General features: G+C 42.9%; 3 protein-coding genes across 3 annotated transcripts; 1 reads left to right on the forward strand and 2 right to left on the reverse strand.

Moving 5' to 3' along the window:
- The first annotated feature begins 1,223 nt into the window (after positions 1-1,223).
- On the forward strand, positions 1,224-10,334 carry cnga2b (cyclic nucleotide gated channel subunit alpha 2b). The gene is made up of 7 exons (XM_017435538.2): positions 1,224-1,369; positions 3,015-3,123; positions 3,225-3,335; positions 3,533-3,709; positions 4,507-4,614; positions 4,738-4,844; positions 6,405-10,334. Exons 2-7 carry the CDS (start codon positions 3,023-3,025, stop codon positions 7,886-7,888), a joined length of 2,088 nt encoding a protein of 695 aa, XP_017291027.1. The 5' UTR covers positions 1,224-1,369; positions 3,015-3,022; the 3' UTR covers positions 7,889-10,334.
- Positions 10,335-11,612: 1,278 nt separating this feature from the next.
- On the reverse strand, positions 11,613-16,511 carry rraga (Ras-related GTP binding A). Its single transcript, XM_017435523.3, has 10 exons — positions 16,354-16,511; positions 16,034-16,123; positions 14,546-14,645; positions 14,389-14,455; positions 14,086-14,308; positions 12,585-12,680; positions 12,381-12,503; positions 12,202-12,293; positions 11,982-12,097; positions 11,613-11,892 (listed from the first exon to the last, which is right to left on the reverse strand). The coding sequence occupies exons 2-10, from the start codon at positions 16,058-16,060 to the stop codon at positions 11,789-11,791; spliced, it is 948 nt and encodes a 315-aa protein (XP_017291012.1). The 5' UTR covers positions 16,061-16,123; positions 16,354-16,511; the 3' UTR covers positions 11,613-11,788.
- A 1,030-nt stretch (positions 16,512-17,541) lies between these two features.
- On the reverse strand, positions 17,542-21,440 carry LOC108247440 (charged multivesicular body protein 1b). The gene is made up of 8 exons (XM_017435570.3): positions 21,262-21,440; positions 20,041-20,138; positions 19,813-19,959; positions 19,665-19,733; positions 19,464-19,571; positions 19,342-19,385; positions 18,255-18,327; positions 17,542-18,115 (listed from the first exon to the last, which is right to left on the reverse strand). The coding sequence occupies exons 1-8, from the start codon at positions 21,275-21,277 to the stop codon at positions 18,071-18,073; spliced, it is 600 nt and encodes a 199-aa protein (XP_017291059.3). The 5' UTR covers positions 21,278-21,440; the 3' UTR covers positions 17,542-18,070.
- Between the last annotated feature and the right edge of the window lie 3,047 nt (positions 21,441-24,487).

The raw sequence follows: 24,487 nt of genomic DNA on the forward strand, positions 1-24,487 counted from the left end.
GTAGCCTGTCCTGTGCTCGCTCATTTTGACTTTGTCCACCAGACAAGTAAACAAATTTATTTTAATTTTTATCATTTTTTTTCTCCTGGTCCTGTTTCTGGCAAACTTTAAATGTGCTGAAATGATCGACATCTGAAGGAAAACTGTGTGCACTTATTGAAAATAACTCGTTTTTGGAGAACATGTAGCCAAGCTGAGAACATTCTTTCTCTGTATTTTGATCAGTTGTAAACGTGGACGCTCTCTCCACCTTGTGGTGCGGCGTCGGTGTTTCAGTTTTCTTAGAATGTTGAAACAAACACTTGCAGTCTTGTAGACAACAACTTAAAGCCATAAAAGCTGTCAAAATACGGGATTGTTTCAGATGTTTTTGATCCGAATTCTTTTATATGTGCATCATCTGTTATAAAAGAAAAAAACACTAAATACATCATTCACTACCAAAAGTTTAGAGCATCATTTGTAATAAAAGAGTCAGCAGAGTCACGTTTTTGTTGCCAACGATTACGAGTTGTTTGTTTACATTCGAATGCTGCTGAGTAAGCTCAACAAATATCGAGACGGTAAAATAATCCCCAGACGTAAACCGAGTCAGAGGAAGAACGGTGGAGTCGGAGAGGCCAGGCTGACAGAAGCAGAGCCGTTTTGGGGAAGGAACTCGGGTGGTGGAGAGCATTAAAGCAAAAAAAAGGAGCTGAGATGGGATATTCCAAACTCAAGAAGGGGAATTTTCATAACTGATTGCAGAATTTAGTTGTAAACAAAGGCGAATTACAAAAACCCTGATGAGTTTTGGTTACATTAAGCCCCAAACATTCATTTAATCAGGTAGAACTGTCTTAAAGGCATAAATATTCAACAAAAAAACACAAAAAAGTGTATTTTGACAGCTGTTATGGCTTTCAGCTCAATTTTTTCCATCTGTTTAAAGACCTATATCCACAACAGATAAGATATTAACTGATCATAACCTTTCCACTGAACCCCGCTTCAAAGTATCTGAAGCATCCCTTCGATGGGCAGCTGAATGCCCTGTGCTGCCTCACACTGTCCTCCTGTCAGGACCTGCAGAGAGGAGCTGCTGTCTGAACCCTCCATTGTCCTAATTGAAAGAACAGCCCGCCTCCTCCTCGTCTCCCAGCCTACCTGCCGCCTACGTACACCTATGTGGAGACGAGGTGGGCCATGTGCTCACACTTCAGAGGTGTGTGTGTGTGGGGGAGCTCACTTCCAGCACGGAGGACCATGTTGCACTGTAGCACCTGTAGTTGTGTTTCAGAGGTCTGCTTGTGTTCGAGGGGATGGACGGGGCAGAGACAACCATGAAATCACCATAAGGGTTTTCTGGAGTAATTAAAAGACTTTAAAGGTAAGAAGAAAGACGTGAGCCTTTTCTTCTTTTTTATTATCAAGCAGGTGATCTACATTGTTTTTGTCTTGATGGTAGATGTATAGTCCTCATACTAGTAAAGGATATCTGATACATAAGGCATTATTTGATGTGAGCTCTTATTCATATCCAGATGTATGGGGCTAATATCGTGCCTACATTATGAAACTTTACGTAGCAAAAAGTGGACAATTGTGTCTTTAAAGCTGAGTCAGGGAGACGGATGACTTTCTGTTCCTTTAGCACCAGCCGGCTCCCGTGATGTAATGACACACGAGGTGCGCGCGGGTCTCCTAAGTGATGCAGGCCCCGAGGGAGAGCTGCTGATTGGCTCACTGGGCTGCAGCGCCGCAGGCTGCCCGTGTTGTCATTAATGATGCACCAATTAGTCACACAGGGGTAACAGTTGTCTAAACACCTCCTCATCTGTCTGTGCTGCCGAGTGGAAGAGTGCCACGGGCGCTCACGGTTCCTTAGAAAAGCAAAGTCCCTTTCAGCGCCGGCGGCCCGGGTTTTACAACCTCCCCCCCAAAGCTCTTGAAGAAGGTCGATTTCAAAAGGCTTCGCAAGCTCTTCGTGCCGATTGTTCGATTAGGGAAAGAGAGGCAGACAAACACAGAAGGACCGGTCCAGGCGTGGTTTCTATGGGAGAAAAAACAAAGAAAAACTTGTTAATGGTGGAAATAATTAAAAATACAAACATGGAGTAGAGTGAGTAACGACAGCAGCAGATTATCCTCCAGCAGTCTGAGCCTACAGCAGCAGAACTAAGGGATACTTTAGGAAACCCAAACCAACCCTAACTATAGGATTGATCAAAAAGGAAAGTCTTAAAAGCAGACAGGTTGTCAGCCTGACAGACAGAAACTTCCATAACAAAATTTAGGTCAAAATCTATAAAACTGACTCCAAAAGTTACTCAGTTGTAGATGTGCACACACACATATTTACACGATCGCCTGCCTTTCTTAGGACTTTTTTTGCTAGCTAAAGGCAGGATTCTGCATAAATTAACTCTATAAATGTTGCATTAAAAAAAGGCTTACGAGAGATATAGGCATAGATGATTCAAGTCTATTAACTATTTGTTTTCTATTATTGGTAACAAAATTAGTCATCTGAACACATATAAAACTTTATTTTTGAAAACATGTGGACCATATCACATAAATTAAAAGAAGAATTAAAATTTGAGGAGTCTGTTAATGAGAATTTTTTTTAATTTTAGCCGTTTCTGTTGCGTTACTATGCATAAATCTCGAAAAGTTCAACCTTTTTACCAAAAAAAATAAATAAAAAGAAAAACTAAACGCAACAAAACTTTGAGCGATTCATCTTTTTATTGTCAGCTGACTGATGCTGAATTCCTCCGAGCGTGTTCTGTGGCTGCTTCTGTCGCCGTGGCAACGAGCAGCCACCTGATGTCTGATGGTTAGGGACCGAGGAAGACCGTCCCAGTCGTCCCCCACCCCCCGGTCCCCTGACTATAAACTGACATCTGCACCATAAACACATTTCTGCCCCGCAACAGTTTACTGCAGAACATGCCAGGCTCTCCCAGCAGCAGCATGGGTTAAACGGAGACGAGCTGGACTTTATTCTCTCTGCTTGTTCACGCCGTCAGACCCGAGGATGACGGGCCAGGTGGCGGAGAGAGATCGCTCCCCCAACAGCCTGTCGGTGAGGACCACCCTGGAGGAGGAGGTCGAGAGAGCCGAGAGTATTCTGAGCAGGTGATCAGAGTTTCCAGGGGCTAGTTTTTTTTTTATTTAGAGAAGTGATTTGAAAGTGTGAATAATGATGCTCGGGTGGGTTCTTAACTTTTTCCCCCCAGGGTCCCATCCGTCTGTGATGACACGTCCTCAGAGCTGCAGAGGGTCGCCGATCTCGATCATGGTGGACGTAATTCGAGAAATTCTCTTCAGCGGACAGGAGCCATCTCAAGGTGAAACAGCAACAACCAAAGAATGGCGTCCGTCCCAGAGCTGTCAAGCTCACTAAGACGCTGAAAAATGGCTGCACATGTCCACTTGTGTATAAAGTGTGACCCTGATGAAGCAGCTCCTCGGCTGGTCTGATTTTGAACCTGAGATCTGGTGGGTCGGACTTTAAGGGCTTTTCTTCTTCTGCTGTGTGTGTCAGAATGGTGAACCTGGTGGTGAGGCTGAGGGAATGGGCCCACAGGAGTCTGCTGGAGGAGGAGGAGAGACCAGACTCCTTCCTGGAACGCTTTCGTGGCCCCGAACTGAGAACAGCCCCGAGCCGCAACAGCAACACCTACCCAGATGTCAACGGCAACAATGCCAAGGGCATCTTTAGGTATTTCTTATCATGTTTGTTAGTTCATCAGCGCTACAGTAACATGCAAAAGTTCTAAATTTCCTCCAACTTCCTCCAAGGAGCCAGACCTTGTGTTTCTCTTAAAGTGGTCTCAATCAGTAGTTATTTAACCCTTTCTGAAAGTATTTCAGTGTTTTTCTTTGGACTTTGGCTGCTCTTTCACTCATATTCAATCCAATCTGAACACTAGACAGCCCACTGTGGAGTGTTGGCTTTAAAAAATGAGGAAAGTTGCTCAAATGGAGGACAAAAGAAGAAGTCACAGCTAATAAAAAATATCTACAGCAGATATGTGAAAGTCTTGGCTTGAAGAAACACAAACAAGCCCATCAATATAACAGGACCTGCAGATGCACTGTCCTTCAGCTGGTTAAGGTTTTCAGCTAACAGCTGAAATAGAATCACGATGTTGGAGCTAAAACACCAAAACTGGGTTATCGTTGGTATTCTCGATAGATTTGACAAAACAGATGGGAACAAAATGTGACGTTGTGACAAAAAGCAGCCAAAATCCCCCCAAAAAACTTTGAAAGATCTTGGAAAAGCCTGAAGATGACCATAAAATGTGGCTGCTTGGAAGCAAAATACAAAGAAGTAAAACCACCCTAGTCTCTGTTGTCTTTAGAACTGAAATGTCTCAAAGGGTGACAGAGGGACCAAAACGTAGTGATGTATAAGCAAAAAAAATAGCAGTTGTTATCAGTTTCTGCTGTTTTTCCTGGAGTTCGATCTGCTTTTCTTTGGTTGTATCGTACAAATTCTCCTCCTGCTTTCAGGAAAAAGTGGGATTTGTTTGTGGTGTCCCCATCTGACGACATGTACTACCGCTGGTTATTTGTCATCGCCTTGGCGGTGCTCTACAACTGGTTCCTCATTGTTGCAAGGTAATAATAATCCTCCAGTTCATCTTGTTCCTGCTGCCCTGCAGCCTTCAGAGATGGGTGAAAGATGAAGTGAGCTGCTGAGCCACTAAATCTTTATTTTGTTTTCTTCTTTTCTAATCTCAGGGCGTGTTTTGACCAGTTACAGCTGAACAATTACATCTGCTGGCTGGTGCTGGACTACCTCTCTGACACCGTGTACTTACTGGACACTGGTGTTCGACTTCGCACAGGTAACTTGTTCTGAAAATGCTGCTTTTTTACAGTTTTAAAAAGGCTTTCAGGGCACAGGAAAAGTTTAGGTTTCTTCGTGGATCCTGGTCCAAACAAAACACACTACTGTGCAGAACTCATGAGTCATCCTTCAGTTCATTATACTTTGCGTCCAAGGAACCAGGCTTTTCTTGTACTCCTTTTAAAACGGTTTTGATCCAAACTAAAAGTCCAAAAGTTCTCTTTTGGACTTTTAGCCACTTTTCCACCTCTGTCCAGTACCCGGCAATTTTAGAGGAATATTTATTGGTTGATCTTTGAATCATTCGAACGTAAAAAGGCTCCTAAATTCAAGAGATGAACTCGTGTTGCGTCGACACATAACAGACAGCCTGACGCTTCTTCTTTTGCGCTCTACTTTTTTATGATCCTCGTATTTTTTTATGCGGACAAGGCACAATATGTTGTCAGGTACAAGAACTGGTCAAAATACGAGAGAAAAAACAGCCAAAGTCTTCCCCAAAAACCTGCAGAAAACCTGAAGAGACGCTGATTAAGTTTAGCACCTTAAGAACAAAGAATAAAGAAATATGAGATGGTTTGAATTCTTTGTTCTTTATTTATTACAAATCAATTAAAAAAAGGACCAAAGTTCACAATCAAAATGACAAACGAAAACATTTTGCTGAATGGTTTTAAGTTTTCCAAAAAACAAAACAAAGCAACAATGTTCTTTGAAGGACTTACCTGAAAATAAGACAAATCTTAAAGGAAAGCCAATTAAAGTAGAAGCAAACGTCAACAATAAGGTGAAAAAAACTAGACCCTACAGAGCCAATTTAAACGGTTTTATTGTAGAAGCAATTCGTAAGAAGAGTGACGTCGTTCCGGTCGAGAAAAGGCTCAAGTGTTATCATCTTTTCTCTCGTTCGGATGCTTTAGCAGCTTCAGTGCTGCCACTGTGGTGTGTCGACACATTTAAAAAGAGCACAAAGCTTCAAATTTAACAAGATGAACTCTTCAGACTCAGTTGTTGCAAAAAACGAATTGCGATAAGGTAATATCTCATCGGACTGAGACTGTTCGGGAGTAATCGGAGACACAAAACTGCGAGAACTTACAAACCTTTTCACCTTAAATCGGATGGAACGACACATTTGCACAAACTCCCAGCGACCGTTGGGCAAAAGTTCCCGGGAAGTTGACGTATGTTGACGAAGAAATACGGCACTAGCGCTGTAAAATTAGAGAAACTGTAAAAGAGACAGGGTACCAGGCGCCTGCAAATGTCTCTGTGACTAATTCTAGAGGAAACAAATGCTCAGATTTTTTGGAACATGTTCAAAACTCCTTCAACATCCCTTTGACCCGCATGAGGAAGTTCCCAACCATCACAGATATCTTGAGACTTTTTGGGGGCTCTGTTCGCGGTGAGATATTAACTTTAAGGGTAACAGAGAAACCCCTAAATCAAGTGATAATTCTCTTTTAAATCCCAACCACAGGAGCGCAGTTTAGCCTCGTCTCTTTGCGTGACCTGTTTTTGCTGAAACTTGACACAGAGCTGATTTTGGTCTCAGGTTTCCTGGAGCAGGGTCTGCTGGTGAAGGACCACATCAAGCTGAGAGACAGCTACATTCGAACGCTGCAGTTCAAGCTGGACGTGCTGTCCATCCTTCCCACCGACCTGGTTTACCTCTACACTGGCATCCACACGCCGCAGCTCCGGTTCAACCGTCTGCTGCGCTTCCCGAGGATGTTTGAGTTCTTTGACCGCACGGAGACCCGCACCAACTACCCCAACATCTTCCGCATCTGCAACCTGGTGCTTTACATCCTGGTCATCATCCACTGGAACGCCTGCATCTACTACGCCATATCCAAGTCTTTGGGGTTCGGCTCCGACACTTGGGTGTTCCCCAACATTTCCAGACCCGAGTACTCGTCTCTGACGAGAAGCTACGTCTACTGCCTGTACTGGTCGACTCTCACGCTCACCACCATCGGAGAGATGCCTGCCCCCGTGCGGGACGAGGAGTACCTGTTTGTGGTCTTCGACTTTCTCGTTGGGGTGCTGATCTTTGCGACGATCGTGGGAAACGTGGGCTCCATGATCGCCAACATGAACGCCACCCGCGCCGAGTTCCAGGCCCGGATCGACGCCATCAAGCACTACATGCACTTCCGGAAGGTCAGCCGGGAGCTGGAGACGCGCGTCATCAAATGGTTTGACTACCTCTGGACCAACAAGAAGGCCGTGGATGAGCAGGAAGTGCTGAAGAACCTGCCGAACAAACTGCGCGCTGAGATCGCCATCAATGTCCACCTGGAGACTCTGAAGAAAGTCCGGATTTTTCAGGACTGCGAGGCCGGGCTGCTGGTGGAGCTGGTGCTCAAACTCCGCCCGCAGGTTTTCAGTCCGGGAGACTACATCTGCCGGAAGGGAGACATTGGTAAGGAGATGTACATCATTAAGGAAGGGAAGCTGGCGGTGGTGGCCGACGATGGGGTCACGCAGTACGCCCTGCTCACCGCCGGCAGCTGCTTTGGAGAAATCAGCATTCTGAACATACGGGGCAGTAAGATGGGCAATCGTCGGACAGCCAACATCCGCAGCCTGGGTTACTCCGACCTCTTCTGCCTCTCCAAGGACGACCTGATGGAGGCGGTGACCGAGTACCCGGACGCCAAGACGGTGCTGGAGGACCGGGGGCGGGAGATCCTGAAGAAGGAGGGTCTCCTGGATGAGAACGCGGAGAGGGGCGGCCTGCAGAAAGAGGACACGGAGGAGAAGGTGGAGAGGCTGGAGTCCTCCCTGGACACGCTTCAGACTCGTTTCGGCCGTCTCCTCAGCGAATACACAGACACTCAGCAGAGGCTGAAGCAGCGGATCACCCTGCTGGAGCGGCACCTGAACCGGACGGACTGCGGCGCAGAGGCGAACAGCGGCGCGAGCGCCAACACGAACACGACCAGTCAACGTGACCCGGGGCCTGACGCGCACACTAATGGGTCACCGTATCGCAAGGATGTGCAAACACAGAACCAAAGAAGCCCAAAATAAAAGCACTAAGACTTTAGAAAAATCAGAACCTCTTTTCCACCTTTTTGACTTTTACTGTGAGGACTTTTCAGTTCAGAGATATTTGAATTACTGTCTCTGGGAAACAAAAGTCCAGCCTCTCTTGTTTTACATGCCTGGACATGATAAACGATCTCGTCTTTAGGTTCTACAATTATTCAATACTAACCTCAAGTGAGGAAAAACACACAGATTCTTCCATGCCATTGTTTATGAAACAAAATGAAGACAAAAAATGTGTGTGTGGAAAACCTAAGTCCACTCCGTGGTGCGAAACCGAGAGATTATCTTGTAAAACCACCTTTAGCAGCAAAAGCTTAAAGTTGTGACATGGTTGTGGTGGAATTTTGGCCCACTCTTCTTTACAACATTGCTTCAGTTCATTGAGGTTTGCAGACATTTGTTGCTGCTCAGCTCTCTTCACCTGAGTCAGGTTGAGGTTCTGAAAGTTTGGACCATCACAGCTCCTCGAATCTTCCCTTTTTCAGCCGTTCTGCTGTAGATCAGCTGCCGTGTTTGGGATCATTGTCCTGCTTCACGACGCAGTTTGCTCCAAGCTTCAGCTCTCAGACAGACAGCTTCAGATTTCACTTGGAATACTGTAACGTTCCGTTACGACACCCAAGTACCAGGCAGAGGTTTTGCTTCTAACACTGATTTATTAGGTTGAACATCACAGGACAGCTCTCACAGAAAAAAACCCAGCAACCGCCCCATCCCTCCTCGGAAGCGACCCAACAGTTCTTCCGGTATATCCCCAAAACAATCTAACTTAAAGAAACAGTAACCGTGCAACAGCACCTTGCAATAGTCCATTACGGATCACTACAATACTTTTGTACAGATGAGTTGACGTGTGGTGGTGAAACGAGCCCAAATCCTCCGCGGCTCCATCACTGTGCCGAACAGTCAGTGTGAGGTGTTTGTGTTGATACGCTGTGTTTGGTTTTATGGCCAAACATCTCTACTTCAGTCTCATCTTTCCAAATGACATTGTTCCAGAAGGCAGAACTGAAGTCGTGCTGCCATGTTCTCCTGACGAGCTTTCCAAACGAGCCATACTTGTTTTTTGTTGTTGTTTTAAATCGTCCTGTCACAAACTTCAACCTTTATTCTTTCCTCTGAGGCCTGTAGAGTCGGAGATGGAGCTTTTTGGTTTTTGCGCTTTCTCTGAGCATTGCATGGTCTGACCTTGGGGTGGATTTCCTGGGCAGATGTTTTGAATGTTTTCCATTTGTGAATAGTCTTTCTCGCTGCAGAACGATGAACTCCAAATTGTTTGAGAAGGATCATTAGTTGCCTCTCTCAGGTCATTGCTGATGTCTTTCCACCTTGGCATTGTGTTAACACACACCTGTATGCTCCAGGCTGGATTAGGTTTACACTAACGGCTTCTCTTCTTTAACTTTATGTTTAATAAATGATGATGCGGTGGAATCTGTTGTATGTTTTTGCAGACTCATGGAATCAGATCGTCCTAATGTCCTGGAGGCTGGACTTTCTTTTCCCTGTGATTGTAAATAAAACAAGCTATCACTGCCTTGTTCAAAAGCAATGAGTTGAATGCTTATTTAAAAGGATGACTTGAATGTTTTTGCCTTCATTAAGCAGACGTTACCAATAAGAGGGGGGAACTGCTAAATCCTGTAGCTGAAGTCTGAGTGTGACTTAAATAAACGGAGCTGAAAGGTGCAGCGAGGTTGCTTTGTGGCTGCGGTTGGGAGTCGCCTGTGTTTACGGTGTTCGTTTGCATCAGCAGAGGGATTCAGCTCCCTCTTCATGTCACATATTATGCTCTGGTTCTGTACACACCGACTCCCGCTGCCACTCCTGGGAGCGGAAAAGGTCCGAGGAGACTTTCGCGCAATTATTTTCCGGCATCCTCATCTTCCAAGTTAGAGCAGCGTAAACACAAGACGGTTTCCAAAATGCAGTTAGGTCTTCTTCCAAACTCCTGCTGCTGGTGCCATGAAGAAAAAACTGTTTTATAATTTGATGCATCTTCTTTTAAATATAAGTTAGGAATGAGCTGAGCATTGCATTGTGTTATATACTGACGAAACAGGCTTTGGTTGATGGGGTTATCTTTCATGGAGTTACTTCCTCTCATTTTGTGCAGAGCCACTTTCCAAACAGGACTCTGGATTTTCCAGTTTTTCAGCTTCTGCATTCCAGGATCCAACTGAAGCACACGAGCAGTGCTGATAAGCTGGAACGATGCCTCTGCAGCCAAAGGCCTTCAAGGCACAAAGTGATATTCACCACGAATCTGACAGCACATTTATATCAGCCACAGCCCAAATTGTCCCCTGAAATGAAGGAGAAACCTAACTTCAAGAGTAGGACTAAGTTAAAGCTTAGAATGATCTAAATTATACGCGCTAGCAGGTTATTTTTTTGTTATATTTCCATTTCAGAAACCGTTGAGATGAAACTGAACCATAGGTAGATACATTGATGTTTGCCAGTTGGAGTTTCTTTTCTTAAATAAAATAAAAAGTAAATGCACTGTGCATATTGTATTTGTCAGATGTCACACTTGTTATTTGTACTTCTGACTTTGTGCGTGTTTCAGCCACACAAAGCGGACGCACTTTTCGAGCAACGAAGGGAATCTTCAGGGCGAGTTTGGCTCACTGGATCCTGAGCTCGTCTTTCACCGCCTTCTTGTTAACAAGCATTTGTTGCTTACACTGTAAACAGATGAAACATTGACCTAAAAGTGATCCAGCTGGTCCTCTTATCCATCTTCTTCTTCTTCCTGTTTTTTTTCTGGGCAGCTTCTCAGATGGGCCCAGCTTTGAAACGTTCATTGCGCGGCCTTTTGTCTTAACAGGGGACTGAAGCTGAAAACCGTCCCAAAAGTGGCACCAAAAGGTCCACGAGTGATCTCAACAGAATCCCACACCCTTTATCTGCAGATGGGGCTGTTTTCACAGAGATGATTTTGGTAACACGGGTGTTCAATATAGAAAATATAATCTAGATTAAAACTCACTTATTATTGCAGTTTTACATTTGACCTGCAAGCTCTCATTTAACCTTTTAAATCCGAGTGAAAACAAACCCTAGATGACAACCTGTCAGTTTTAAACCTGATTATTTCCTGATTTCTCAAAGTTTGAAGCAGATTAAAGGCAGTTTTTTTTTTATTGAATGAATTACAGCTCAGCAACATTTAATTGGGTGGAGAGTTTGGCTCCTAAACAACGATACCTAACAAAGTTAAATACTCTTTAAAAAAAAAAAAAAGGTGTTTTTCGAGACGCCCAGCTTGCTGAAGCCGGACTGAACTGAGCGTGCCGTGCCCCTCGACCGGCTGCTGCAGCTGCCCAAACAGCGCGCTCCGTTTACTCGACAGGTGCGGCGCCTTTCGGACAACTGTTGAGTGAACTCTGTGCGCTCGCACGAAACACCAAGCACCGCGGGAGAAAGAAAAGACACACGTCAAACACGCTTCTAAATACAACTATATTGTTTGTGGTCAGCTTATTGAAGAATCAAACAGTGCCCCCCCCCCCCAACCCAGCCCACTTTTTATTTGGCACTGAGTAACATTCCAAATCACCAGGATTCGCTTCCTACCCTGTGTGACAGCAAACCTCCACTCCCTCCTTCCCTCCCTCTGTCGTAAACCCAGCTTTTCTGCTTTAATGTGTCAAATTAGCACAAATGTTTCAACATGGCTGCAGAAAGTAGACCCAAAGAAACTATGATTTCTTTATTCTTCTATTGTTACTGTGATTGACTGTGAAGATGCTGTAGAAACGACGCAGGGCTGATGGTGTTTATTGGAGCTGCGAGTCTGCGACGTGCCGCCTGCGTGCTGTGGATTGATTGGCTGAGGGGGGGATCCGCGGGGGTGGGGGTGGGGGTAAGGAGCTAGCGCATTCGCATGTGCAGGCTGTGCTTGGGGCCGTCCACCCGCTCCAACTTCTCAAAGTGTTTCCTAGCATTACGGATGTTGATGAGAGTTGCTGCAGATGCTGAAAAAGAAAAAAACAAACAAACAAACGAGTCGTTATTAGAGCCGTTCTTCCCGTATGGATGTGCTTCTGTTCCGTTGGACACTTACGGATGGAGGGGTCCGACATGATGACCATGACGTACGTGTTGGAGGTGAAGACGTCGATGAAGGCCGCGAAGTTGGAGTTCCTCACTTCCATGCTCTGGAAAGAGGCCGCGAGCTTACTGGGATTGACACGGGACAGAAAACGAGTCAGCTACGAACGCAAATCAAAGAAATCTGAAGACCTCCACACGTGGAGAGAGGACGTTTTTGTTTTTTTTATTACCTGCAGCTGAGTTTGAACTGTTTGATGATGTTGCTGATCTTCTCAAACCTGTGGGCATCTCGCTGCTCTTTGCACTGATAGTGAGAGATCACCTGCGTTCAGAAAACACACATAAAAAAGGTGAAATTCCTGGATCAGAGTCAGGATAATGATCCAAACAGGGAAGCGGCGCCTCTCACCAGGAAGGTGGCTCTCTCAAACAGGAGAACCTCATCTGCTTCTATGATCTGAGCGAAATTTCTCAGGTTTGTTTCCAGCTGCTGGACGTTTGGGATGAGCTGATACACTATGCTGGACCAGGCCTGAAACACGGAGGTTTTACAGACGCGTTTTAATCATGTCAGCGTGTCAACTTTTAAAATCCTGCTCATTAGATTCACAACCTTATACAGGGTCTCGTCCCAGATTGATGTCCTAAAGCACGTGCAGGCCAAAGGTCTGGACAGTCTCTTCAGGTCTTCTTCGCGCTCCTTAAAAATCTGTTAAAACAAAAACAACAAAGAAATAATGAAGCAGTTTTGGTTGCCTGAAGCCAACTTTCAGGACAGCAGTTCTCTGCAGGAAGATGCCCCGGAGGTTTGAACTGATATCCATGTTTTTGTTAGTCCTGGTAGGTTCTGCACACAGATAAAATAATCTAAAACACACTTATTCTATTAGTAATAACACAGGATTATTTCTAGTTTCTAAAAAAAAATATCATTCTGCTCAGTCTGTTTTGCTCAAAACTCGAAATTAATATTAATATTCTCTTTACGACTTCCAACATTTTGCTTCACTTTCTGCGGCAAAATGTCTAAAATGACCTAAATCAAACATGAATCTGACTGTCTTCTGTATTCTGTAGGTATTACCATGAAGAAAACCCTCCTAAAGTGTCAAATGTCAAAAGGGTCAACATTATACAAAAAAATAAAGCTGTGAACAAACAAACAAAGAATAGAAGTATAAATCTGATAGATTCTCTTCAGGTGGCTTTATGTCAAATTAAAGTGTAAAACAGGAGAATGTCTGGATTTTAATCTGGATTAGCAGAATATTTTTGAACAAGATCTTTGAAGATGTAATACAGCAGAAACCAAAATAAATACTCTGAAACATTATTTTTGTTTTAAACTTATAGCACCAGAACCGAATCTACAGTTTTCAAACAATGGCACATTTTTTTTTATTTCTAATTCTTATCTTTTTCTGGGTTTAGGATCTGATCGACAGCAGTCAGCTCAAATATGAAGAACTAAATAAAATGCTACAGCTATCTGCTGCTGCCACCATTTGCTCCTATAAATGACCATAAACCTGACATGTTTAACTGCATAAAGCAAAACTAACGGAGATATAAAGTTTAGAAAACAGTTTTAGCACGAACTGCTATGAACTCTTTGGGGTTGAAGTTGTTTTATAACGGCAGCGATCCACCTTCCCAACGAGCCGTTAGCTCATTGATCCGTTTCTTCAAAGAGCCACCTACAGCAGGTGAGATACTTACTGCTCGTAATCTTTTCACAGATTCCCGCTTCACAACATGTGAACGACTGCTTTCAGTGCTCTTGTGCAAAATAGACAAAAGGATAAAACTTTTGTTTTCCCCTAAAACCTGCAAATCCCAGCACAAGTAGAAAACCACCTGCGAACAGGAAGATTATTTAGCAAGTATTAAAAACCCATTTTCAAGTAATTAAATTTTATTGCAAGTAAACTTATGGAATCCTGATTTTTGCTCCTGATTGGATACGTTGTACTATGACTTAAATGTCATAAAAAAGAAAAATCTTTCTACTTTACACCCAGTATTTCTGCCTGATAAATGACGTTCCCTCTACTTCCTGTTTGAGATGAACAGCAGACCTGACGACAGAGACAAACGGATCAATAAATGCTCACCAGATCTCTCTGGTCTTCCTGGACGAGGTCCATTTTATGCACGAGGCAGAAGACTTTGGCGTCAGGAGAGTTCTGCAGGATGGCTTCGAGACACGACTGGTAGTAGTGCATGTCCTTCTCCAGCTCGCGGCTCTCCACGTCAAACACATAAATGAGAACCTCCACGTTCCGGAAAATGTTGTCCCTCTGGCTGGTGAAGTAATTCTCCATGAACGTGTCTTGTCTGGTGAATAGAAACAGAGTGGTTACCTTAGAAAATGGGTCAAAAAAAAAAAAAAAAAGCAGTGAAGAAAAGAGCGTTACCCTCCACAGTCCCACAGGTTTAGAACCAGATTGCCGAGAAACCGAACGTGGGAGTGTTCCACGTCAACTACACGGGACACAAAAGTTGACGTTTGTCAGTGAAATGCACACAAACACTCATCGGTGGTGATACGATTTAGGCGGGATCGAGGGTTACTTGTGGCTCCAAGGCGGCGTGTGTCCCGAGCGATGTAGTTGGCAAAGATGATTGATCTCATGCTGGTCTTCCCAGACCCACTTTTCCCCATCAGGAGCACCTGAAAGCAAAAATACAAACAGCAGATAATCCAATCGCTACCCCTTTTCTTCTAAAACTGTCCTGAGATGTTTCATTTACACTGTAATGTTTTACATATTATTTAAAAAAAAATCAAAATACTAAAGATAACGTGTGCTATCCGCACTTTATTTGATCTTGGTGAAGAATCCCTCGTCGTGTGAACCTCAGAGTTAGTCTGGTTGGGTTAAATTTGCCAACTCATTAAACTCCGTTGGTTTGTTGTTTGAGTTTACAAAATGTTGTGTAAAACCTTTTGTTTTGGTAAAACTGATCTGGACTGAAACTACAGGGTTAACTCTCTGACGTTAGCTAAGCTGTGTCTGCTCATTTGAATGAGGTTTATTACCTGGTTAAACCTAAATGTCCATTTTGACCCAGTTATCGTGGCCTGGTGACACAACTTTGTCTTGATACGACACAACAATCAGCAGAAACTACCGACTGTGAAGCGTGGGAAGAATAAAATGTCTGAAATCCAGCTGAAAGTGACGTGAAGAACAGCCTTAACACCAGAAAGAAGAGCGCAGATGATGTTTTAATCCTGAAATCATTATAATACTTTATATAGTTTAGACGACTTTAATTATTTTATTTCATGTTATTCAACTTGTCAAATGGACATGGAATATTTTACTGAAGCTAGAAAATGTCTGAAATGTTTTTAAAAGGCCTCACTGCAGCTGCAGCCTAAAAATCACAAATTAATTTAGTAAGAAGTAAGAAGGGGGGAAAAAGCCTTCATTTTGTCTAAACTGTACTAAATGTGTGAAGACAGCTGCTGCCAGTGGCTTGTTGTTGTCACCGTGGTAACCACACACCAGTTTCTGTCACTCCTGGCTGCCCAGTTAATGAGAGGCAGGCAGAAACACAGAGGAAAAAGTAAGCCTCGGACAAGCAGCCGCTGTGCAAAAAAGCTGCTCGAACCAAAGCGGCAGAATATTTCATGGTAAAATCTGACAGTTAAACTACCAAAACGAGAGTTCAGACACGTAAAGTCCAACTTTCTGTGACTCGGTTCAGCTCTGAACGATGCTTTTACTGTGAAGGAGCTCCAGAAGGGGGACTGGTTTTCCTCACCAAACTCCCATTGATCCCCACTATTTTCTGTGCAGCCTTTTCAGTCTACTCCGTACGACTTATCACTACCGAAAGTTACACAACATCGTTCCCAAACGAGCAGGATGTTTCGATGTGTGTTTGTGTTTTATTTTGAAGCAGAGCTACAGGACAACAAGCAGACAAAAACTACTTTAGTGTCACATTTTCAGATCAGAACAATGATTTGAATTAAAAAAAAAAAAACTAAAGCTGTTGTCATGAGTGCAGCTATCCAGCAGTAACATCAATAAATACTGGTTGTCTTACCTTTTTCTTCATTGCTGTGCTTGACATCCCCCTCAGGAGACACGATGAGGAGTATTTCTCTGAGCTGCAGGTCGGATGACTTCAGTTCTCCTGTGGAAACGAACCAACGAGAAAGCACACACTTCAGCTCCCAAATCCCGAGCTAATCGAGCACATTGAGCCTCTTCACGGGCACAAAACCAGCCGCAAGCCGCTCAAACTGTGTTTCCTGCTCCGAGCGAACACTTTAACTAATGCTAACCATGCTAACAGGCTTAGCCCGGACAAACTAAGCGGCCGAGCTGGCCGAGGAAAAAACAAACACCGCATTTCTGACTCACCCCCACAAAGGGTAGAACGGTTCCCTCTGTTCGGGCTATTTTAGGCAGCAGTTTGTCTTTGTTTCGGAGTATTCGGCTGCACACATTACTTGTTTGAAGCAGACTGTGGAGTAAAGATCAGCTGCTTCCTGTTTACGACTAAAGTCACATGACGGTCACGAGGGCCGAAATCCCCGAGTCTTGACTCACAGGCAGCTTTTGCTCCGTTACGAGACAGAGGACGTAACGATGTACTTTTTTAATGTTTGAAGTGGGGATTTTTAAATTTAAAGTTTATGGGATGGGGTTAGTTTCGTTATCTTGGAATATGAACTTTAGTTAAACTTCTCATAAGTCCATCCTGGAGGGGGTAAAAACACACCCGTCCTGGCGAACAACTATAAAGTGCCTGTTTAGTTTATAAAAGTGAATTTCAGGATAGCTAAATAAAGAAGGCACGAAAAACAACCGTATCATCTTTACTCTTGAGGTTACAGTTTAAGGCAAGTCGAAGTTATTTTTAGTTTGAGGCTCCAGCGAATCCTACTTAGTTTTATTTTGAAAAGCGGAACAGGAAACGCCTCTACGCTTGATGCTAGTTAAAAAAAAAGACCATAAAGGTGTTGTCGGAAGAAGTGTTTTTTTTTAAAGTATAATTAGTTTTTAATCGATTTACGAATTCACAAAAATACTATTTCCACACTAAAGCGACACTTTAATATTGTTGCAGTTCCGCACAGGTGCCGCTAGAGGGCAGTAAAACCGAGCACATACACAGACTACAACAGAGACTTTCAAAATAAAGCTACTTTTGACAGAAATTGCTTGAATAAAATAAATAAATCACTGTACGTTAAAGCCTTTTAATCCTAAAGAAGAAAAGACTAAATTACATAAGTTTTATTGTGTAATTTTCCTCAAATTAAAGAACATCTGGAGATGACTTCACTGCAGGACAATGATCACATAACGATATAAATCAGGCTTCTTGATTCAGCTTTGCTTCTGATCAGTTTGAACACCAGCCTTCTTGACTTTTACAGGTTTAAAACTTATTGTTTTGTTGTGGTAACACATGTTAGTATCAGTCCAGCGGGACTTTGAGACATATTGACAGAGGCAAGTGTTTGAACAGCATTACAACACACACAGCGCTCTCCAACCAGGATTAACCACTAAAAATCAGATTGCTCTAATAAAACAGGAAGCGGGAGTCTTATAAAACTTTATTTTTTACTCTTGTTCCATCTCTAAGCCGTAACCCTTCCCAAGCGACGAGTGAAAATTACAAAGGTGACCGGAGAAGCGAGCGAGGAGCCGCGAGATAAGATTGGTTCAATCAACCCAAACAGTCCGTTTCCCCAACAAAAGACAAAAAAGGTTTCAACAGTCCAAGAAGAGAAAATGCATATATTTTGTCTGCAATCATGCACACTGGTGTGGAAAAAAAAACAAACAATACAAAAGTTCTGAGACGAAGCATGAAACAGACCAATAAATAGGGCAATAACTCCTATAACCTTTTTAATAGTTGGTGTTTTAAAGTGTTTATACCAATACTAATATATATTTTCATCTTTTTAATTTTTTTTAACTGGTAGATTTATTTTTGGGCAACACAAAGGATGTAAAAACGAAGGAAAGAAGACATGATGGAAATAAAAGAGAGTTATATTCAGGTAGTGTATGGGTTTCATTCGAACTCTCTGTTCTGGTGCCAGTCCACTGCGGTCAGTCTCTACATCTGGTCTCTGAGTTTTGCGAGCCTGTTGGACAATTCATCCTTTAAAACGAGAGAGAGAGAGAGAGACAGGAGGTCAGCGAGGAAGATGAGGGGAACGTTGACATTCAATCTATGAAGGTGACGCTTCATATCTGCATTAGTTTCTAACAAGCAGAGGCTTTACTAGAAGCATAAATACCTGTTCTGCAGAAGCCACGCTGGTCCCGACTGACCCGGTCTGGCCTTGAGGGAGCTCCATGTTCAGGTCCAAACTGAGCACAAGGACAAAGACATTTTAAAACGCCTCGATTTTAGAAAAACAGGTTCACTGAACGAGATGAGAGTCCGAACAGACGGGGTTCCCACACAGTTTTTATTTTTAAAATCCCACAGTTTTCGCAGCTCACTTTTTAAATTTTCCAACCTTTTTCCTCTGTGTCAAAGTTCAAATATTTACTGTAAATTTACAGAAAATGTTTCTCAGGATTTCCTTTTCTTTCTGGATGCTCTGAATGTTGTTCTAATTGAATTAAAATATAGACTATGTAATTATAAACTGCAGGGAACACTTTGAGGGAAAAAATAAGTTCTCTAAATAAACTCAGGGTCTTAAAGGCACAGTTCATGTATTCCCTAATAATTTGTGTTAATCTTATTGAATTGTGTCATCATTTAGACTTAAATCAAAATCAGCTGATGTCTGGCCTAACTTTAGTTTCATACAGCGTGACAGATAACCTGCTCGGATGAAATACGTTTTTAAACCGAGCTGGGTTTACAAGATGATTTGAACAAATTAACCTCCTTGACTTTCAATACAAAACATTTTTTCCACAATTTTTTTTAAATTCCCCAATCTGTGTAAGATAATCAGCCCCACCCCTTTATATTTATTATCACCGAAAAGCCCTAAATGTCCTCTGTAGAAGCAACAGGAGTTAATTCAGTTGTATGCAGTGGGTGGGAGACATTCAGGTTTCTATATGTCCTCAACAGAGGACAGATTTGAGCTACTGGTAGTCAGGAGGATAAGCTAAATTAATGCGAGCAACAGATTTTTTAGAAATTCAGGCTTTTATCCCTTAGAAAATGGAAAAAAAAAAAACGTTGAAACATAAATGTTACTCGTGTTCGGTTTTCTTTCTTCTATACTTATTAGGATCCTAAAAGAAATGAAAAAAAGACAACTAAAAACTAAATTCCAGACTGTGTAGGAACCCCGAGCGTCACATCTGACTGATTGACACAATAATTTGACAATTAGACAAAAAAAAGGAAACCGTTACCCCGCTTCGTCGGCCATTTCGTGCATCAGCGACTCCACTTGGTTCTGAAACAAATTCGTTGCACGTCAGATTTAAAAGGTTTTGAAAAGGATGCAGGACGAGTAAAAAGCAGAGGAACTGACCTGTGGCGTGGTGAGAGTCGTCGTGTTGCTCATCGAGTCCTCCATCTGGGCCGTCTGGACGTCCAGGGTCTCAAACTGGTGTTCGAATTTGTCCATGAGAGACGAGATCTGAACACAGAGGGGGGATGTTTACAAACTAACCCAGGTTGGCTGCAGAGCTCTTACTGAGGGCGTGTAAAGAGTTGCCATCGGGCGTCGCACCTTCTCCAGGTTCATACTCTTCAGAGTGGCGTCCATGCCCTTCACCACTCCGGCCATCGACTTTGTGACCTGGAAGACGAAGCAGAACATCAGCGGAACGTTCACAAACCAAACAGCCGCGCGTTCGCAGCCTCGATCGTCAGAGCACCTGGTTCATAGTGACGGCCGTCTGGACTCTGGCTGCCACCGCATCGACCCGGGCGCTCATCCTCAGGAAGTTCACCGACTGGTTCTTCTGCCTGATGGCGTTCTCCGCGTGGATCCGCGCCACCTCCATATTCCCCTTCTGGATGGCCTGGGGACAACGGGGGCGGTCCGTTAAACCACTCGGCGGCCAGCGTCACAGCTGGGGCTGACGGGCGAGGAGAAAACCTACCTTCTTGACCTTCGCCTTCTCGACTTTTTCCTCTTTGTCGCATTTCTTTGCATTTCTTTGGAGCTCTTTGGCAGCGAACTTCAGGTTGAAGAGATTTTCTGAGGGATGAAGTTAAAGAAAGACAAGCCCGAACAAAGACACGAGCAGTAACAAAAAGCTCTAATTTGTGGTTGTTTATCAAAGTTTGCTGGGAAAACCCAAGTTAACTTCAAAAATTCACACTTAGGAAATAAAAATAAGGCAAAAACTGCGTCTTCCATCCAAACATTGAAAAAAAATGTTTTAAAACAAGTCGTTTAGGACAGATAAAGCTCAGCATCTGTATCCGATTTAAAAGCAGGTCTGATTTCTGATTTTTATCTTTGACTATTTGCCTCCTGTGTTATACGACAACAATGGCGATCTGACTAAATCAATGGTGAATGCGTTAAACGAGTCAGAGTAGATCAATCAAATGTCTGCAAAAGATTTGTTGCAAATATACTTAAAATAAAATTTAAAAATGACAAGAAAAAAACATTATCTATCATGACAGCCAGAGCTGTTCACAGTCTGTCCACAAGAGAGCAGCAAATAAAACAGACATGTTGTTTACTAAATATGATTTGATTTTCTTGTTTTAAAAGAAATAGTATAATAATAAACTGAGACTAACATCAGTTCTGGATTTCAGTTTTAACTCTCACATCTTTGGATCAGTGATTAATAACAGTTTAGCTCCCATTAAAACACATTATTTAGTCTGCTTTAAACTAACCAGTTTCCCACTGATTTACAGCTTTTATCAGCTGACCAACACGTATTTTGAAGTTTCTTGTTCATTTGAATACTGTGTTGATTTGGTTCCTAGTGGCGCAGGTTGAAGCAGATTTTTCCCACAGCCTGGTGTGACGTGAACACGTCACGTTTTACTGTAAACTCGATTAAAGAACGGTTTGTTGTTGCTGGTTGTCAGATATTAGCTCCGAGGCCTTCAGCGCAGCTTCCTTAAAGTTTACCGAAGCCTGGACCGAGTCGGTAACATTCAGGTTATGAAGTAAAACCCCTGAAAGGTCTTTTGTTTGGGCCGTGAAGCGCTCAGCATTGTTTTAAACACCCGTCACACAGAGACCTCACCGCCGTGTTGTGTTCGCCGCCTTTAGCTTCTGTATCGATACACCCGCCGTCCATTTCCTCTCGCTTCCTCTCCCTCACCACCACCTCCATTTTATTTAAGGATACTTTCCATGGCCGGCATCTTGAAGCAGCTCCTCGGTCGACCGAGAACGAAAAAAAAAATTAAACGAATCCACAAAACGTCGTCAAATACAAGAAGAAGTCGCCGCTGAAAGTTCGGCTCTCCTGGTTTCGGTCCTTGTCTTCTTCCGCACTTCCTGGTGTCTGACCAAAATATCGATGACGTCACCGTCACGTGGTAGGGCAGGCCGTCACAGCTCACAGTCAAGCCACACCTGTCTCTGAAACCTGTTTTAGACGTAAATAATGACACGTCCCGTCATCAGGTGGCACTCCTTTAGGTCAGAAATTCAATTAGAGCTGTTTAAAATAACACAGCTACTTCAAGGTCTCTATAATTTAGATCCAAGATGTCTGAAAATCCTTTAAACTGTGACTGTTTTATCTTTGAAGCTGTCAAAATACAGGATTTTTCAGTGTTTTTGATTTGAATATTTTGCATGTGTGTATCATCTGTGATAAAAAAAACAACCACTAAATACGGATCATTCACTACTAAACCACATCATTTGTAATAAGTGAGCAAAATCAGCAGTCATGTTTTTGTTGCCAACAATTACGAGTCATTTGTTTACATTCGAATATTGGCGAGTTCACTTCGGACAGGCTCGGTGCTTGACGAGAGTCGACAGGAGAAGAATCATTCTGCGGAGGAAATCGAGCGGTGGAGAGCGTTAAAGCAAAGGGAAAAATCCCGTATTTTGACACCATTACTTTAAACGGGTAAACTAGATACGTGTTTCAATTATCCACAGTTCCTGATCAAAATGAACATCTCAGATAAGATCTCAGAATGCCTTTCGTCCTATCTCACAACATGTCAGGTGCTGAAAACACCATTTTTCCTCAATTACATCAGTTTCCGTTCACGTGTATCAAGATTTCAGACAAATACATCTGTCTTGTCCAGAGGAAACACAAAACATCTAAGGAGAAAGTCATGTTTCAGATAATGTATTTGCTACTAGTTATAATTTATATTTCACTTATTTTATTGGTATTAACAGCAAGTTCTTTAACAATATCTAAATAATCTAGTTTGTACATATTTGTAATAAAATTGTTGATAAATGTTATTCCACTTACTGAAAGCCAATACACACACACACACACATATATATATATATATATACACACATATATATATATATATATATATATATATATATATATATATTCATCCAAAAAAAACAACAATAAAAAAGTGATTATATATGGCTGTCTCTACATTTCTTCAGTTGTCCTTTCTTCAATTCATCCTTTCTTTTCTGTTTACATTAAAGGTTTTAACAAACTGATTACCTGTTACCTTGACCTTTGACCTCATGAACCTTGAAGTCAACAGGCATCATCTTTGACCTATGAGATTTCCAGCAGTGCAGTTTGACATTCCTATATTACACTGATGCATAGAGCACTAGGTCAACTGCGAGGTTGACCTCTGACCTCATGACCCCATGTCACCTTGAAATCAACAGTGATCCCCCTCGATGCATGAGGTGTCCAGATGTGGAGTTTAACATTCCTGCTATACAGTCAGGGTAATCGGTGACCTTGACCTTTGACCGGATCACCACCTAAATCTAATCTAATCTAATGTTTCTTGAACCGTGTTTGATGTTTACTGAAAAAAAAAAAAAAGTTCATAACTGAGTAATCTTGTCCACAGACAGACAGACAGACAGACAGAAAACATTACCTCCCTGGCAATAATAATGATAAAAGTGAAAGGTAATAAATACGAAATATTGACTTTTGCCGTAATTAAAATTTGTTTAGAAATGAGTCCATAAACACACCATTGAGCAATGTCAGTAAATAAAGCCGCATATAATCTTCCCAAGTTTTCTAACAGCTTTGTCTTCAGAAATAATCCTTTTAATTTCCTTCGAAATTGACCAAAACTGATCTCTTCATATAACGTTTGGCGTTACTGTGAAGTTTGGGAATTTCCTCTTTTTTTTAAGGCTAGGGCCGAATCCTCGATGACGTCACTCCAGACCTAAAAAAACCCCCGAAGTTTTCACTCTGGCGGATAAAACAGGTGATAAATCTCCGAATTTCAACAAACCACGTCTTCATGTTGAAGCTTCAGAGATGGAGGATTTGAATAAAAACCAATAAAGACCAAGGAAGGCTGATTGAAGTGACTCAAGTGAACCGGATAACTTCAGTGAGACCGAAGAGGAGCCTGTCTATTATATGACAAACCGTCCTGCCATACCGTCGGTGCTCCATTCAAACGTCAGCAGCCTCCGCCTCTTCCCCAACTGTGAATGAAAATACAGACCAAAAAAAAAAATGTAAAAAAACCCCACAAGCAAACAAACATTACGACAACAAAACACAAGAGTTTCCCAGCTCTGAAGCGCCGACTGAACGAGCGGAGACGGCGGCGTGAAAAGTGGATGTTTGTGGGGAGTGGTGGGCGTCTCGGTGATTAGATTTACTGCGTGGACCGCGGCGGGGAGAGAGGATGACTCACTCCCCGTCTGATGTTATGTTTCACCCCGCAACAGCTCGGCAGTGCGGTGGCACGCCGCTGCTCCAGCCTGACGCGTCGGTGCGCTCCTCCAGCTACACACACACACACACACACACATACAAACTTTATCAAACTGTCTGGCTGCCGCTTTGTTTTCTTGTTATTTTTATTTATTTATTATTTTGGAAAACTTCGCTCGCTGTAGTCCGGAGAGGGAGAGAGGGTCGTGATTGAATTTCGTGACGGTTAATTGCCATGGAAACAGTAGCGCTCGTGCGCTGAGAGGGAACTGTCCGCGTTAACTTCAGGGTCGGATAAAGCTGTTGGAAACAACGCGACTAATCTTATCTGAAAGCGTCGGGTTGACTTTTCTCCCCCCTTAACTTAACCCACACAGCCAGGTGAGCTCTGCTTTTCTTCAGTTTGTTGTCTCCATTCTGTTTTTATTGTTATTATTATTATTTCTGCACAGTTTGAATTTATTGAACATAACTGCAAACTTGAGCTGCATGAATGGAAAAGGGGGAAAGTGGCTGCATGTTGGGGCTGTTTGCCGTGGCGCATTTTGGATCCCCTTTTTTTTTTTTTTTGCGCACATGGAAAGAATCCAGGGGAGCCAATGAGTGATGCTTTGTTCGGCGGCTGTATGACTCATATAGTCTTATCTCTAAAGAAGCCAAGTGGCAGAGGAGCAGTCCTGCTGCAGGACCGAGCTGATGCAGAGCC

This window comes from Kryptolebias marmoratus, linkage group LG13, assembly GCF_001649575.2.
Source record: "Kryptolebias marmoratus isolate JLee-2015 linkage group LG13, ASM164957v2, whole genome shotgun sequence".
NCBI classification, from domain to species: Eukaryota; Metazoa; Chordata; class Actinopteri; order Cyprinodontiformes; family Rivulidae; genus Kryptolebias; species Kryptolebias marmoratus.